General features: G+C 43.6%; 1 protein-coding gene across 2 annotated transcripts; it reads left to right on the top strand.

Annotated features, from left to right (window-relative positions):
• The first annotated feature begins 481 nt into the window (after nucleotides 1-481).
• On the top strand, nucleotides 482-13,130 carry LOC119406571 (uncharacterized protein C1orf109 homolog). Of its 2 annotated transcripts, XR_005186568.2 has the most exons (5): nucleotides 482-770; nucleotides 889-1,068; nucleotides 2,877-2,989; nucleotides 3,896-3,987; nucleotides 12,468-13,130. XR_005186568.2 is itself a non-coding variant. In XM_037673311.2 (4 exons), the coding sequence occupies exons 1-4, from the start codon at nucleotides 487-489 to the stop codon at nucleotides 3,934-3,936; spliced, it is 618 nt and encodes a 205-aa protein (XP_037529239.1). In that variant the 5' UTR covers nucleotides 482-486; the 3' UTR covers nucleotides 3,937-4,013. The 2 variants fall into 2 exon arrangements, 1 of the variants encoding a protein (XP_037529239.1); XM_037673311.2 differs by lacking the exon at nucleotides 12,468-13,130 and having other exon boundaries at nucleotides 3,896-4,013.
• The last annotated feature ends 3,421 nt before the right edge of the window (nucleotides 13,131-16,551 follow it).

Genomic DNA, 16,551 nt, shown 5'->3' with positions numbered 1-16,551 from the left:
GGACGGTCGTTCGATTCCCGGCCACATTTCGGTGGGCACGAAATGCAAGAGCACCAGTGTACTTAGTCAAGGTGTACGTTGACGAAACCCACCGAAATTAAGGTAATTGGTGGCACGAATTCTAGGTACTAGGTCCGGCTTCACTTTCCTTCAACATATCGGCATAGACTAATTTACTTTAAACAATGCGCACACTAAGAAGGCATTATTAGAGCCAAATAGCCTTTCTTTTTTTTAATTTCATTTCGAAAATAAACGAGCACTGAGTAAGTTCATATTTATAGGTGAGCGCTACGGACATTGTGATCATCGCCAATCTCTGCGGTGTTTGGAAAGTGTGGCGGCATGTGGTTTGTACGTGGATGACCCATTTCTTGCTTAGGAATAGTTAATGGTTATTCTACACCCTGACTCACAAGGCTGCACAGAGATTTGTTCGCGGATCGGCGACACGACACAAGACGTTGCGGTCCAAGTTTACTTACGATGGATGAGTTGACCTTGAATGAACGTCTCTACGATTTGCGGAAACCCTTTAAACTCGCATTTTGCGCGCTGAAAGAGCAGAAAGAGGCCTGGGAAGATTGTATGGAAAAAGCCCGACCTCATCTGGTAGCAATCGTCACACTGCGGGAAATACAGGCAAACTGTTGGGCGGCGAAACTTACGGGCACCGATCTCTTGGCAAAATACCCAGATGTCCGAGTACGGATCGTCCGTAGAGTGGAAAGCGAGCTGTTCCAGGAGAAGGAAAAGTTGGAATCAATACTGTAAGTTATTGCGAGATTTGATTGTTGCTGAGCGAATGTAATAGCTGCGCAAGGAAGATTTCTCAAATGCTCGATGTCCCTTGTCATCATAGACTATGTATTTCTTGTCTTGTTCCAGAAAAACCTTGAAGAAGTCTCAGAACGTTTGTAGCAGTGCTTGCCAGCAAGCAGTTGAAGCTTACGACCATCTTGCGAAAAGTCGAAGTATTGAAGATGTTTGTTACAGAAGTGAAACGTGTCCGTCGGTGGCTGATATGCTGGAATGGATGACATGTACAGAACAGCACTTTAGTAGCCAGTATCCTTTGACTGATATATACATACAATAGCAGAGCTGTCGAAGTAGTTGCGGCGTGTTCATATTGCTACCGACTTGAGGATGTGTAATTTGCTCAGATGCATTAATGTTGTAAACTTTTTTTTTTGCTTTTTCATCTTGGATGTTGCATTGAGCACTTAAAAGAGTGGCTTGGTTGCCCATTATGTGCAGTTTTGCTATGAAGTTATGCTTAAACAGTTAATATCCGGGGAAAATAAGCACCTGCAATCCGTTTGATGATGCGATGGAGCCACTTTAATAACAACAGAAAGTAGAAGCAAGTTGAGGCAGCAAAAAATAACTCTTTTGTTCAGAATAAAGCATTACTGCTGCAAGTAACAGTATGCTGCGTTGGTTTTTTTAATTGCTGAGAGGTAGGGAAGAAGCAACGTACTGTTGGTTACAAAAGTAACCACAACATTTCCAAGTTCTTGTTGTGAAGTAATTAGAGGCCACCTTCTGCAGTAGTTTAGTAGCCACTTGTGGTTGCTGTGGCCACATTTTGATGGAGGCAGAATGCAAAAATGCTCATGTTCCGAGATTTAGGTGTGCAATAAAGAGACCCAGATGATCAAAATTAATCCACAGTTTTGCGTAACAACATGCCTCATTATCAGAGGGTGCTTTTGGCACATTGTAAGAACACCAGAATTTAATTTATTAGAGGCCAGATATTGTTAATTGAAATGCAGCATATATCCACAAAACTTTTCATATATGTACAAGTGTAGTTTTGTTTAGGTTTGGTTTATGGTGTTCTACTTACCAAAGTGATTCAGGCTGTGAGAGACGCCGTAGTGGAGAGCTCCGTATAATTTCAACCACCTGGTGTTCTTTAACGTGAACTTAAATCACACAGTACGCGGGACTCTAGCATTTCTCGTCCATTAAAATGCGACTACCACGGCTGGGATAGAACCCACGGTCTTTCGGGTAAGCAAACAAGCGCTGTAACTACTGGGCCACCATGGTGGCTGCATGCAAGTGTGTTCAATAAAAAAAGAACCTTACTTTGCATTAAAGAGTGGGAATTTTTCTTGCAATTGTGCTGAATTCAAGAAAGGTTGATGAGACTGACCCCTCTGTGGGAACATTATTTGGCAAATATTGGCAGGCAAGATCAAAATTTTTTAAACATATTTTTACAGTTGTTTCTCAAATGCTGAATAGTGTTTGGCCTTTATATAGAACCACTGTGTATGTAACAGTCTGAGGCCACCACAAGCAAGGCTGATGACTTGTATAGTTGAAATGCAGTATCCTACTGAACACAATGTTACAATATTATAAGCAAATGCTGAACAATCTTACTGTTATGCCACATTTTTTTCTGGATAGCTTTTTTAATAAACGTGCATGCATTCTGTTGAGGTATGAGGCATTAAAGCTTTTTAAACGGACTCCAACCACTGTTCTAGCATATGATGACAGAGAAGGGCAAAGAAAGAATGACGGAGCGCATCCTGCCTTTGCCCGTGTATGTCTGTTTTTCCCACTAGAACAATGTTTGGTCTCAACTGGAACTAGCTGGTGCAGCCTTTTACTGTTAAGTGTTTAAGAGAACGTAATGGCTGAAGTGGTATTTTTCTGCTTTAGTTCAGTGTTTCCACCGCCTCAGCATTATACAAAGTTATTGGGGAAAAGAAAAAGTGACATTTGTAATTTTCATAAATCATGTTGCCTTATTAATGTGTTGGCTCTAGGAAAATCATAGGTGCAGGTTTTGCCAAAAGGTAGTGTCTTGTTGGATGCTTTATGTGCCATTTCCTGAGCTGTGTTTTTCATAGTGTTCATGCAAGAGAACTCTTGCTAGAAGAAGCAAATTTTGGGGATGACTTCAAGGCTGGTGCCTTTGTAAAAGAGTGGAAAGATGACTCAGCTTTGATTGAATCAATGAATGGTGAGTTGTTCCAAGGTTAAAAATACAATGTTGAAACTGTACAGTAGCTGAAACTGTTGAGCAGTACAGCATTAAAAAAAACTGTCACCTATTCGTACAGTGTTTACACTCATTGTGAATACATGAAGCCTCCTAAAATGCATTTCTGCAAAGGCCACTGCATAGCCTAGTGTTGATATACAATTTGAAAGACAGCTGTATGATGAAAAATGCTTCTTTGCATGACACCAGACAGCCCTAGACATTATGTGCCTGGAACCTAGCAGGAGATCAGGGGGAAAAAAGTGTGCGCGCTAGATTTATAAGTGCAACGCTTTTTTTTGTTTTTCCTTACATTTTTTTTTTCACCTGTGGTTCAGAGGGTGGGGGTTAAAGCACATTGCAAGGCTTCTGACAGTCTGGCATGTGCACTGAGAAGAAAAAAAAAATGGAATGATGCCTTTATTATGGTACATGTATTTGCACTTGCTGTGCATATGATTTAAGTTTGCTCAGTCTCTGCACTTGATGAGCGTAAAAACTGAGGTTACATGTCTCGTAGCTTTACTTTAGTTGTATCGAAATTTGTATGGGGTGAAACATAAGGTTTTGTCGTTCCACTCAGAAATCATATCATAGCAAGATGAGAGCTCAATGTGTAATGAAATGTAACTAACCAGAAATCACATGACATTGCAGTACTTACTACTTACTGACTTGTACTGTTTGCGGTACTGTGAGATTACTTTGCCTGTGTGATGCCCAGAAATTGAGATGAATTTAGTGTGAAAGAATACAGCTTGTAGCTAAATTTGTGGCATATTTCGCAGTTCCTACCATCCTATAATTAGCAGTAGTAAAAAATGACAATATTGTTTTTGTCTCAATGCAAGAACCTCTTTTCTGTTTTTTGTTCTCACGTTTCAGATGTCTTGGCAACAGTGAAGTTTGTAATGGACATGGTGTAGATGTGCTATACAAATTGGCCTTCGGCATTGTGCAGCATCTCGGGTATCAAGGTCAGCTGTTTGAAATGCTCTTATTTTGTAATGACTTGTTCAAGCATTTGTAACTATGTCGACTGTTGTGAATATTCAAGTACATCCATTTCTCAAAATATTGTAGTGCACATTTCATAGTATTTGCATTTTCTGGCTAAATGTACCGCACTGTTTCTTCATGGTAATTGGCTACATTGTTTTATTGAAAACTTGAGTGGCTTCCGCTGCTTTATCATGGTGTTGGCCATGCGATTGGGGGAGCTTACTTTGATCATTGGTGAGGGCTATTTTGAGCTTTCATGCATTCTGGTTTAAAATTAATCGAGGGAAAAAATATCGCGCGCGCGCGCGCGCGCGCGCACACACACACACACACACACACACACACACACACACACACACACACACACACAACCAAAACGTGTTCAGTGCTCTTGTGTTTTGGTTGCATGAATGTGTTGGTGTGTGCATGTGTGAATGTGCCATTTTTGCGCTCGATTAATTTTATACCTAAATGAACTATGAACTAGCCCAACAACAAGTTCTTTCATGCATTCTGGCAGCACACAAGGAAAAATAGAAAATGTACACACAAACAAACAAGACATTTGTGTGTGTTCCTTGTCCAGTCTTTCTGTCATGCTGACAGAATGCGGGAAAGCTTGAATGGCTAACTAGCCCATATTTCTGCATTGGGTCACTTGAAGTTTGCGCTGTATTAGAGATTTCAGAAAATTGCTTTGCCTTAGTTAATGGTTGCTCTCAACTTCCAAGTGCAAATTTGCCCTTTAAATAAAGTATATACCATCAAAAGGAATAGGACCTTCATTGTCTCCAAACTAAAGTCCCGCTTGTGAGGAAAGGCTGATTTATGTTATTGTAGAACAACAAATGTGATTTTGCATGAAATTATGCAGTGGTTGCATGAAAGTTAGGAAGAGCATTTTCAGTGCAAAATTCTTGTAGGGCCATGCCATGTAAACAAATGTGAGTCACCTCTCAAGCTGTGCTTGCCTTGGGTGGGACATCCACATGTGCGCCTGGGTTTGCTGGTCATGAACAGAAATGAGCGGCCTTTTGCTGAGCAGGTTATTCACAGTGTTTTAAGCCCCAACACTATAGTGCACTATGAAAATCATTGTGATGGTGTAAAGCTTTAAAGGGCCCCTAAATCACCCAGAGGTCGAAATTTAGTTGTGGTGTGGCAGTTGTGGACGAGTCTACAACAAACACGCAGCCGTGAGAATTTTTTGAAACGGTGCCGTAATAACGGAGGTGATCGAAACGTGGCGATCGCTCATTTCGCTTTTTCCTTCGCTACCCTCCGTTCGTCGGCTAGTCTCCTCTCCCAAAGCCGCTTTGCCCTCCTCGCTGAGTGCCCCTCCCAATGTCACGTAAAGTACATCATTGCCAATGCGCTCTTCGAAAATAGCGTCCACTTCCGGTTGCCGCGACTCCGTCGACTGCGTGCTTCTCGGCTAACTGCTGTTGTTGCTGTGCCGGCCCTTGCTCCTACCATAGGCGGAGAGTTTTTATTTTCCTGGAGGGGGCGGTGGCCCGACATGCTCTTCCACATATCTCTCTCACTCTCTCCATATGTGTGTGTGTGTGCGGGGGGGGAGAGAGAGAGAAAGAGAGAGAGAAATTCTGACTTCCTAATTAAAGAATTTAATATACCTTTAGTCTCTTAGGTGCGGCACCGCGATATCATTAAGAAGGTCAATAGTGGAACATTCCAGGTTTATTTTTCAATTTACACAAAGACGTTGATCCACCTCGTAACGCTTGGCTCAAAGTGAAAAATAACGCATATGCTGCTATTCACTGACTGCTTCGAATAAAATCGATTCCCACAACGTGTGGGATTGGCCAAATTTTTTTATTCTCATGCTTTGCTTACTTTGTTAAAACATGCACCAGACAGGAGTGAATGGGCTAATGCTTGCACAGGAAGCTTTAATTATGCCTGTGAATTCCATTTAAGATGGCCAAAAATAATTCTCAGGTGGGAGCAAATATCATTTGGTACCACTAGGCCTTGTGCGAAGCTGCAGTTATGAATTGTTCTGCCGAAGGTTGTTTTCTGGACGAATAATTGAGTTGCTCTTTGGTGACCAAACTGGTAGTAAAACTCTTTACTCATAAATAAAAAATGCGTACCATCTTTTCTTGGCACTTTTATATGCAGGCATGTCGAAGGGTACCCATTTGAGACAACCAAGAAATTACACTTTTTTATTGACGAGCAAGTCTGTGTGAAAGCATTCACTGACTGACTGTGTCGGAGATGCTTCATATTCTTAAAAAGATTTTTGTTTTCTGAAAACAGTCGCTGCGTTGTTCAAGGCTTCTTTTGATTTGTCATAGCTTAAGCGGTCGCTTCAGTTGTTCATCAACACAACATATTCTGCACATACAAGTCCGTTTGAGAGGTATCCTCCACTGAATGTTTGACTTGTCACAGGCCCATGATCCAAATTTTAAAAGCCTAAAATGAAAAAGAAGCGGGCATAAACAACCCCCATGAAGCCGTCCGGCCAACAGACAGTTGTCAATGGACGGGGACCCAAGCCGAGCTCTTAAAAAATATCTCGGGCTGGCGCCGGTGGGGGGGGGGGGAGGGGGAGGGGGGGGGGGCAGACCCCGTAGTCTCCTCCTGTGGCTCCTACAAATCGTGCCGGTATGGACCCTGTGTTGCGCATGTGTGCCTTCAAAGGATTGCCAACATGATGGACCCGTACAGTGACACGCCGTGCGAGAACACCTCCGCTCGAGCGCGGGCAGCTGCTTGCAGACTAACCGGATGTCGTAGGTTCTTGTTCGACCAATCGCAGCATCGATTGTCGATAACATCACAGATGCATCATGCTGACGTTGCACACATCACCAGGAAGCCGGAAAAGCCCGGAGAGGAGAAGGGATTGTTTCTTGGAATTTGTGGCGCGCCCGCGTCTTTTAGTGTTGCCATGTGTGGCATCGTTGATCGTGGCGGCATTCTGCACACGATGCGCGTGTTAACTTGGAATGGTTGAAAAAATATTTGAGGTGACTTAGGGGCTGTTTAACTTAAACTACCTAGATTCCTTAATATGTATTGGGACACAGAAGGCAAATGTTAAGTCAGCGTTGATTGCTGAAATAGCGTTCCATAAACCTCGTAGTGCTTGTTTCGTGCCAAGGAAATGTTTATTTTGAAAGAAAATCACATTCAGTGGTCCGGACAGCATTAGCGCACTTCAAATTGCCCACCTGGAAAGGGCTTTCTGACGTAGCGTTTGCCTTGCCCAACATTGCCCGCCTTTACTGCCCGGCAGCCGACCGTGCGGTTTCTGCTCTGAAGGGCACATTACAAGCCTTGCTTAAGTTGTGGTTGATCTCGTAATCCTCTGCACGAAAGTGCAGCGAGCACACACGTACATTTCTTGGTCATTTAGCACACTGTCGCAAAGGCACGCCACTCGGCCACTTTGGCGTGGGTTTATTTGCGGCACCCATTGGAAAGTCACGTCGGTTTCTTTGCTGTAGCTGCTGTTTCTTAAGCGGTGCACACCATTCAGGCACCTGGCAACATAACAGAGACGTGGAATTTTGTCGAACTTTTCGTTAGAACGACTTTCACGAGTGTGCAAAGCACACACAACAGTACGCGATAATGAAACTACCGTTGAGATGCGACCGCGTGAGCGGAGAGCAGCCCTGTGAAAACGGAACTTTTAAACCGCCCGCGCTGTTCTCCTTCGTAATGCCAAGCTCTATTTTCCTTGTATGAGACAGTAACGCAGAAGCAGCATTTTATTAGGTCTTGTAATGTATGGAATGTTATTTTTTTTTTTAGCTATAAGGGGTTTGAGCACTAGTGATTATTCGTACTCGGGACTCTTGACGTCATCGGGCTCATTCCAAAATGTCCCACTGGTGGCGCATATCGTGTCCTACATTTATTTAATTTCTCGATTAGAAGAGCACTGCTGTTGATAATACTGACGTTTTAGGCATTGACATTCTCAAACATTCACCTTTCACTCTGACATAAATTGTTAGTTGCCTTTAAATCAGTTCATGAGTGTTTTTTCGTAGCGACCCTTTCAGTGCGAGGCCACTGACCATAAATTGGGCCAGTAACAAGCCATAGCCACTGAATTACTGCCGCAGTTATTTCTTACAAGCAGTTTGTAAACCGTTAAAGAGCTTGTACATTTTGATGACATTGAAAGGGGCCCAGCAACAATTTTCCAAGTAATCATCGAATGGCTGCAGTAAATGAGTTTATTGTCTCACGAATCGACTGCCGCAAACATTTTTGGAATCCATCAAGTGCGAGTGGAGTTACAGGGATTTGTCATACGCTTTAAGCGCTTTCCCTCTCCTTTCATACCAGCGAGTGCGCTGAAAGCTACACAGAGGGGGGGGATGACAAGAGGGTGAGAAGCTACGTCTGTCCGGCAGTGTGCGTCATGACCTTGAGCACTTTTTTTTTTTTCAAACATGCTGCTTACTTTCAGTGTGAATGCGAGTGATCGTGCGGACACGTGGCGACATCCTGCGGCAGCCACAGTAACTATGCAGCACACGATGCTCAAATCAACCAATGGTCGTTGACTTTGGGTTGATGGCGCGGTCATTTGGGTTTATGGCATCATTTGTCGAGAGAAAAGGGAACGATTTCAAGCTGACTTTGAGAATTAATTTTATATTCCAGGCCGCGTGCTGCGCTATAATAAGGTGGCTAGAATGGGGAGGTGTGCTGAGCGCAGCGCGTTTCCCTTGCCCGACAGGGTCCCTCTGCGCGCCTGATGCCGCCAGGGGCGCTGCTGCAAGGCATGCAGGTACAGCCACCGCTGTCGCAGATTGCCCGTTGGAAGGCCACTGCAAGGAAACGCGCCGTCATTTTTTCTTTTCACCATTTACATGGTCTTTATTGTACACGTGTCATGCATTTGTGAGCTATGGTGATAATGCCTTATAAAATGAAGAAAACTGAATGCTGGTGCTTCGTTCCTGGCTGCTACGAAAAATCTGAAACCAAAGAGTTGTGTTGCGAAGAAATACAGATATGATATATGATTTAAAAAATGCATGTTTGCCCTATTACAAAATAAGGCGGCGTTTTTTTTTTTCTGGCAACCCAGCTTAGAAAATGAAAGATCTAATACTATTAGAAAGGAAAGACTTCTGCTTGTGCCTTCGACTTCTAACCTTTGTTGAAAAGAACGTGTTAGGTATGGAAGCGCGATTACCATAGTTTCCTCATTAGATCCACAATACCAACAGATCAAACGTTTTTAAAGATATGCAGTTCGCATTAGAGACGATCATTATAGGTTTCCATTAAAAAACCTAGTTTATTCTTTGACGCACATTCGTTGCGATCGAGTGCACACCCCTTGGATTATATTTGTAAAAACGCTGCTATATACTGAATGTAAAAATATAAGATATTGGCTCTACAAGTAAACTCAGTTCAATCCTTCACTTAGAATTTCGTGATATTTTTTTTCTGCTGACGCTAAACAAATGCCATTTCGATAGGTATAAATGAGCAGTACACGATTTACTTGCTCACCTGTCAATAAGCTATCCAGTTGCAACTGCTACATCGGTATTAAAGGAGAAGGCAGGGTTAGGCATCTTCTCTCGCTCTCTTAAGTGGTCTTTTTCAATTTGACTTCCTGATCATACACCTAAGGAGCTTAGTCGCGCTCCCTATTGGGTTGCCTTTTTCTGTCTTCCTCTGATCACCATATATATGCACCTGTATATTGATTTCCGAAATATTGGCTATTGTTTTAGCAAACTCCCGTCAAATCAGCGGCAGTCATAGTTACAGATTCTCTTTCGGTATGTTGAACACTTCCTGCGGCAACGGATACAACACTCCTGAGCATGTTTTGTTATCTGATACCTGCAAATTTGCAAAAAATTGGGTTGCTGAGGGTAAAGGGCCACCGCGGATTTTATCTGAATGAAATGGCGGACTTATGAGCCTCAGTATCTCTATGTGGACCTCTAATGATTAATTTACCAGATACGGCTTATACGACAGCTTTAAAGTATAGAAATGCTTGTTTGCAAAGCGACATTGGCAAATTATAGCTGGATAAATTGAACGACTTCGTACATGTAAGATATTAATGGAATAAACAACGTTGTGCATCTCGACAATTAGGAAGTTTCTTACACCAGGTTACGCTGTCGAATTCCAGGAGTGAATTATTATTCATATAATGCTGGTCTCACGGCGTCCCCGTTGAGCAAACTTTGCAATTAATTGAAACAACAGACCACGTCCCTTTATTCTTTCATCGATATTCCAATTAGAGAAACACAGAAAAAGGTACCTCGTAGATCTACTTCAAAATATAGGAGTAGCAATAAGTGTTCTAATAAACTTATCATTTGGCGCCACTGCATTAGGCTATAGTCAAGAGATGTCTGCTATGCGGTATTCTGTTATATAAATATGACGAAAAGATTACCCCTATGGTTTATTTTTCTTTCCCTCTTCTTTGTTCCAAATCTATTTTGTCTAGATCGATCCTTTGTATTACTTCATATGTAGATGCTTACTACCATGAGGGTAAATAAATACATCTATCTGATAGTATGACCGCTTACTCATTTAGCATTTTCATTTACTCGATGTCTTATTTTTAATATAACTTTCCAGTTACCATTAGCTTCAGATACCTTATCTTGAAATACTCAGAGTGTGTGTAACGAATTTTTGCTTTCGAGGAAGTAACACCAATCGACATTTGCTCATTGGTGTGCACCGCATCTCTCTCCGATATATTTCTTCTCGTGCTCATTATTCACGAAAATCAGCAAAGAAGGAAAGGAAGATGCTAGCGTGCCCTTTTTTACTGCACTCGCTGAAAGGGAAAAGAAAAAAATATACGATTAAACCAGAAAAGTGTTGCAAGCGAAATAGTGCGAGACAGGTTTGCCAGACATGAGCAGCGCTACGCGGCACGTCGTCTGCTCGACTCCCCGCACCCTTGCGTACAGCGCCCCTTGCGGCATCGGCGCAATTTGGGGACCGGTTTACGCGGCCGCTTTTCACACCTCCCCATTCTAGCCACCCATGTTCTCAGGAGCATCGACTACCGATCAGCAGCGTTTTCTCACCATGCTGAAAAAGTGTTGCAGGGCCCCTTGAAGAAAGCCACTTTAGTGCTGTCTAAGCTGGCTACAAACATCCAAAGGAAAGGAAAAAACAGGTAGTGAGAAGGGCTCAATATATGACTATAGTCTTAAATTTAGCAGTGTTGGAGATTGGAGATGTGTGCTACTTTTATTAGTACTTAGAGTGTTCATCGGTACATGTCTCAAAAGCATATGGATAATAATGAGTAATGAGCCAGTGATCAGCCACTTTTAAAACCTAAACAAGGCTTGTACAATTCTCAAGTCTAGTGCACTCAGCTGCGCCATTTTTTACACACGCTCACTATTTGATGAAGTGGGACTTTTGTACATTTCACCTTTTGCACAAAGTAGTGCATTCTGGAACATTTCAGCAATTGTGATCAAAGTTCAGGCAAAGAAGAAGCAGTCTACTTAGTAGTACTAAACAATGCTTCAATTGAACATGCATTGTATGTGTTACATGGTATGCCTAAGTTGCGGGGATTGAGCCGCACCTGTTGCTTTTGTGCGTACATTCGCTTTTCTAGTCCCCCCCCCCTACCTCTCCCGTTTCACGCACTATGGCACATGGTGAACGAGAAAAGGCCCTACCATAGCCTTGAGCCAGTTCTCGACGGTGGCGCGCCTAGTCACCCTAGTGGCGCTGTACTAGTGGCGCTATGGCGGATAGTGGTAGAGCATCACACATGCGTTCAGTGCTCCACCATTTGAACTATGGTGGCGTTCGTCCTCCCTTCCACTTTCAAGTATTCCTGTCCATATAAACCCGGGAGTGTTAGCCAGTGCTACTCGTAGCCATGACGGCTGATGTAGAACACCTTTTTTTTTTGTGGGCTGGCGTCACGTGGCACGTGATCTTTTTACGTGCTGACAGCTGGCCAATAAACCTTCGCATACTACCTGAAGGCAACAAGTCTGCTGAAACAAGCATCAGACGCGTTATCCGAATGTTGTAGGTTCGGACCCTACCGGCGGCAAGTTTTCCTTTCGTCTACTTTAATTTCTTTACATTTATGTCTTAATTAGTACACTACAGTTAAAATAATACAAGTAATCTTTTCTATACCTTTCTTGGTTTCATTAGATTTGCTCCTTTGGTGTGCAGTTGTATCTTATTCATTTCTTACTTATTTATTTGCTTACCTATTTATATCACTGTGTGTAATTTTGCTGTGTATGTCATCGTCTATTGACCTGATCCTGCCATAGCGCTTATTGCACTGCAGTATGTATGCATGTATGTATCAATGATTGTGAATAAATACAGTTAATTTGGCATGTGAACCACAGTAATTTAACATTACGAAGCTGTGACTAACAATGATGCCCTTCTTTTTTTCACATTTCAGGAAGTGCAGCGTTTTAACCAGCATGCCCGCCATATTTGCTGCTGCAGAATACCGGGGCTGGGGTCTAACCCGTCTCTTCTGGCTGTGGACCACCTCCAGGCAAATTTTGAGGGTGTCACGGTACTTGCTCAGCATAACGGAGTGCCACGGAACGAGGCTTTAGCACCCCAAGAATGAGCACCAGCCCATTTGGACGTGCGCCCCGGATGCGAATGCCGGTTGCCGAGGGAAAACTGGAGAGTGCATAGAGCCGACCAAGATTCCGGCCGCGACATCACCTGACCGCCATTTTAGTATGTGGATGATCTACGCGAAAACGGCCAAAGCGGCGATGTCCAATTGACTCTAGAGCACAAAATGCACAGCCACTTCATATTCCCATAGTCACAGTCATTTTTATTGATCAGAAAAACTATTGAGAAGTAGGTAAAATATGATAGCACACTGAACAATCACATACTTTGGTGGCTTGGCCACTATTGCGTTGCGCTGCGAAGCACTAGGCCGCTAGAGTAAAATCCTGGTTGTGGTGACAGCATTTAGCCCCAGGTGCCCAAACTTAACCCGGAGTCATTGGCGTACCAACTAGTTCGCGAGCGGAGAGGGGGGGGGCAAGCCTCCCTCACATCATTGGCCACATTGATATACAAACATACATAAATGCATACTATATATATGTATATCGAGAGAATCGCACTCAATTTGAAGCGATTTTTCATATACAGAGAAAGAATTCAGTGTTTCATTACAATATAGAAGTATAGTTAGTTATACGTGGTATACATTGAGACAACCATATATACGACTAGGGTAGCTGTTTGGGCTTGTTGGTTTGGCATGACACAGGTTGAAAGCGCAAAAAAAGACGAAGACAGAGAAGAGGCTTGACACACACGAGCGCTGACTTACAACAGTATTTTATTCGGAACCAAGCAACCACATATATAGCTCAAAGCCGTGACACATCACGTGTGCGCTGTCGGCACAAAATTCATCTCCCGACGCAAGAAACATAACTCTTTCCTAGAAAGAGCAATAGACGGTTGTGATACACATGCGTCACCTAATCTATCAATTAACTCCGCCTCAATGATCTCGCGGGTTAGCCGATTTCTATTTCTGCTCACAACTGAACACTCGTCGTAAGACGGGTCACACGTGGTCATAACAGTGCAAGATCTACAGTGCGCATCTAAAAACCCCCCCCTCTCATCTCGGATACGTTGTAACGATGCTCCCGGAGCCTATCATTAAGGCATCGTCCAGTTTGGCCAACATAGTAGCTACCACAAGTCAAAGGCAGTTTATAAACTGTGCCTTTTGCGCAGTCAACGAAAGAAGTTTTATGCTTCTTATCACACTCACTATTCTTGGGGGCACACACGCTAGTCAATCTGCACAAAGATCGCAGTTTATCTGGCGCAGAAAAAACAACTCTAACGCTTGCACGTTCACCGATACGTTTTAGACGGTGTGAAAAACCGTGAATGTACGGAATAACTGCTACTTTACCTTTGGAAGGCGGAGAAATGGTTCTTTTCGGTGCCATATGGTTCAGAAGGCCTTCAGCAACGCTAACGAGTACATGCGAGGGATACCCCGCATCCCTGAGGCGAAGAACCTGCTCATAGAAACTGTCACTCATGAGCTCGGGGGAAGACCTACGCAAAGCATTGGACAGACATATATATATATATACACACATATATACGAATGTTATGTGTGTCATAGTGTTACAAGCAACATTTTTTATTCATTAACCACACAACTTTATGAATGAATGCAACTACGTCGATGGCGGCCTTCTCAATCATATAGTTTTGTATCATTCAATGAAATTTCGTTAATGTCTAAAAGCTGCTCACTAATCATTGCATTTTTAATGTAGGTAAAAATGACTGGACCTTTTCTTTTTCGTAATCAGTGCTACACTTTTCTGCACATATTCAGGTTTGCGTATGTTATATTTGGCCTTGTTTGCTCCTAGTTGAAATAGCGTTTTTAACGCATTATTATTATGACTATTATTATGTTACTATCATTGTTAACTTGTCAACCACAAATTCTCTTTTAAAAAGTAAGAACTTGTGGTATTAGAAGTGTATACATACTTTATACTCGTTGTATTTGTCGTATTTGTATTTGCAACATTCAGTGATTCCACTCCTGCGCCAACTGCGCCAAAGTGCGCCAAATTGTATTTACTGCGCCATCCTGATAATATCGACGAAATTTGCGCCAAACTGCACCAAAGTCTCGGGTTTGGGGGCGTCTATCACCGGCACTCGCACCGCCGGCGCGTCAGAACATGTGCAGCTCGATCTTGGGGCTGCCAATAAAGTCGCAATCACGGACCAAGAATTATTCCGCTGAATAAATAGCGCTAGCGCGTGCGTTCCGAGTAAGCCACGATGCCATGCACTGTGCCGACGCAGCTTCTGTTCTGCAAGTCGGCTCGACAGCAAAACGCGCTCTCCGCAGAGGCTCGTGACGTCTAGGCCTATCGGTAGCGAGAAAGTGCGACGGCGATTCATCGGCGGACGTCGTCTGTTCCAGAAACGCTGCTGATAGCTCGTTTCAAGCGTCGCACGGCACGTAAGGAAAGCAATGTTCAGTAATAACTACATGAGTGCCGCTAAAATGTCTGTCACTTCTGTTTCCGAACATCGCGGAATGAAATCTGTGATCGCTCGCAGTAGATATATGGGACAATATCGAATTTTCCTTGCTTCGCGTTTATGGAAGAGCACGTGAACGGTGGAAACGCGTTGACACTTTTCCTCAGATATAATTTATCCATGGATCTTCATCCAGAACAGCTTTTTCGTAATTCCTTCCGCCAGCACGTCCGAGTTTGTAATCACTGCGGTGAATACCCCCTAAAAGGCCCTGCCCTTTCGAGCTCACGTGCTAGGGTTCCAATTCGAATTTTTCGCTTGCTTTTTTAAAAATGTCATCTCATTAGTAAAATCATATCTCCTGGTCGGAGCAGCCGCAAATGCGCAGCTGTCAGTAGCGGGACCGTAGCTGACGGCCCACAGTGAAGCGGCTACGCCATGTTACACGTCCGCCCCTCGCTTTCGGGGGTCAATAGCTAACGGTTAAAAAAACTCAGTTTCGCTTGAGAGCGAAGCAATGAATGTGATACCAAAAAATTGTATTGTGAAACGAAGTAAGACTAGCAGCTAACTCTTTTGGATCCGATCTCGCGTAACTTAACAAAACGCTGGTTTAAGGGCATATGGCCCCTCCAGGAATTGAAGCGTTTTCTTGCTCCGAGTTCTCTAAACGCGAAGTAAGCGTTGAGAGCACAGCAAGTTTACGAGCTGTCTCCTGATGCCTCGAGATAGCGCGCGCGCAGGCGACTGCGCCCTTCGAAAGATGCCCCCCCCCCCCTTCCGCTCCCCTGGCGTCCCTTCATGCTCCTTACGAAAGACGGGCGGGGCGTTTCCTCTCTGTTTGATGAGCAATCGACGGCAGGCCCGCACGCGGGAAGATGTTATCTCATGCGCTGTCCGTGCGGCGGAGACAGACGGCCGGCTAGTTTAATCTCGCTTCAGCCGCGTTCGTCGCCAGCGCTCGCGAGCTTTTACCCGCGGCTAGAATAAGCGTGGTGATGTTATTTATTTGGACTTTATACGGAAAATTACGGCAACGGCGACGGCAAAAATCCGCCAAGAGAGTCCATATAATTGCTATCGCAAGGGTCAATGTACGGGGCAGATTTTGCGCCCCCCCCCCCCTGCCCCCCCTGTGCGCACGTCTATTCCCCTGAGATGATTTTTTCCATGAGATTTGCAATGAATCGAAATATTTCTAGCCTTCATAAGAGCCCCATAATAATACTCAGGTGCTTGAATGTTAATGCAATATGCTTCTGTATTGCACTCCAGGATGTAAAATTCGCTGCTCCAAAGTGCTCCCAGATGCAAAATTATCTGCTCCAAAGTGCTCCAAGATGAAAATTTTGCTGCTCCAAAGTGCTCCAAAACGGAAATTTTGCTGCTCCAAAAATTGCTCCAAATCAGAAGTCCTCGGTAGCATCACTGAACATTGCTTGGCCCCTTCAAGTAATAATATAACT

The sequence above is a fragment of the Rhipicephalus sanguineus genome, chromosome 1, assembly GCF_013339695.2.
Source record: "Rhipicephalus sanguineus isolate Rsan-2018 chromosome 1, BIME_Rsan_1.4, whole genome shotgun sequence".
NCBI classification, from domain to species: Eukaryota; Metazoa; Arthropoda; class Arachnida; order Ixodida; family Ixodidae; genus Rhipicephalus; species Rhipicephalus sanguineus.
Note: the sequence above shows the minus strand (reverse complement) of the source record. Positions and strands in the feature narration are given on the sequence as shown.

Bases quoted from the DNA above. Each gene is read 5' to 3' on its own strand.
- LOC119406571 (XM_037673311.2), top strand. From the start codon at position 487: ATGGATGAGTTGACCTTGAATGAACGTCTCTACGATTTGCGGAAACCC. The intron at 1,069-2,876 runs GTATCCTTTGAC...TGTTTTTCATAG, and splicing joins GAACAGCACTTTAGTAGCCA to TGTTCATGCAAGAGAACTCT. The intron at 2,990-3,895 runs GTGAGTTGTTCC...CTCACGTTTCAG, and splicing joins TTTGATTGAATCAATGAATG to ATGTCTTGGCAACAGTGAAG.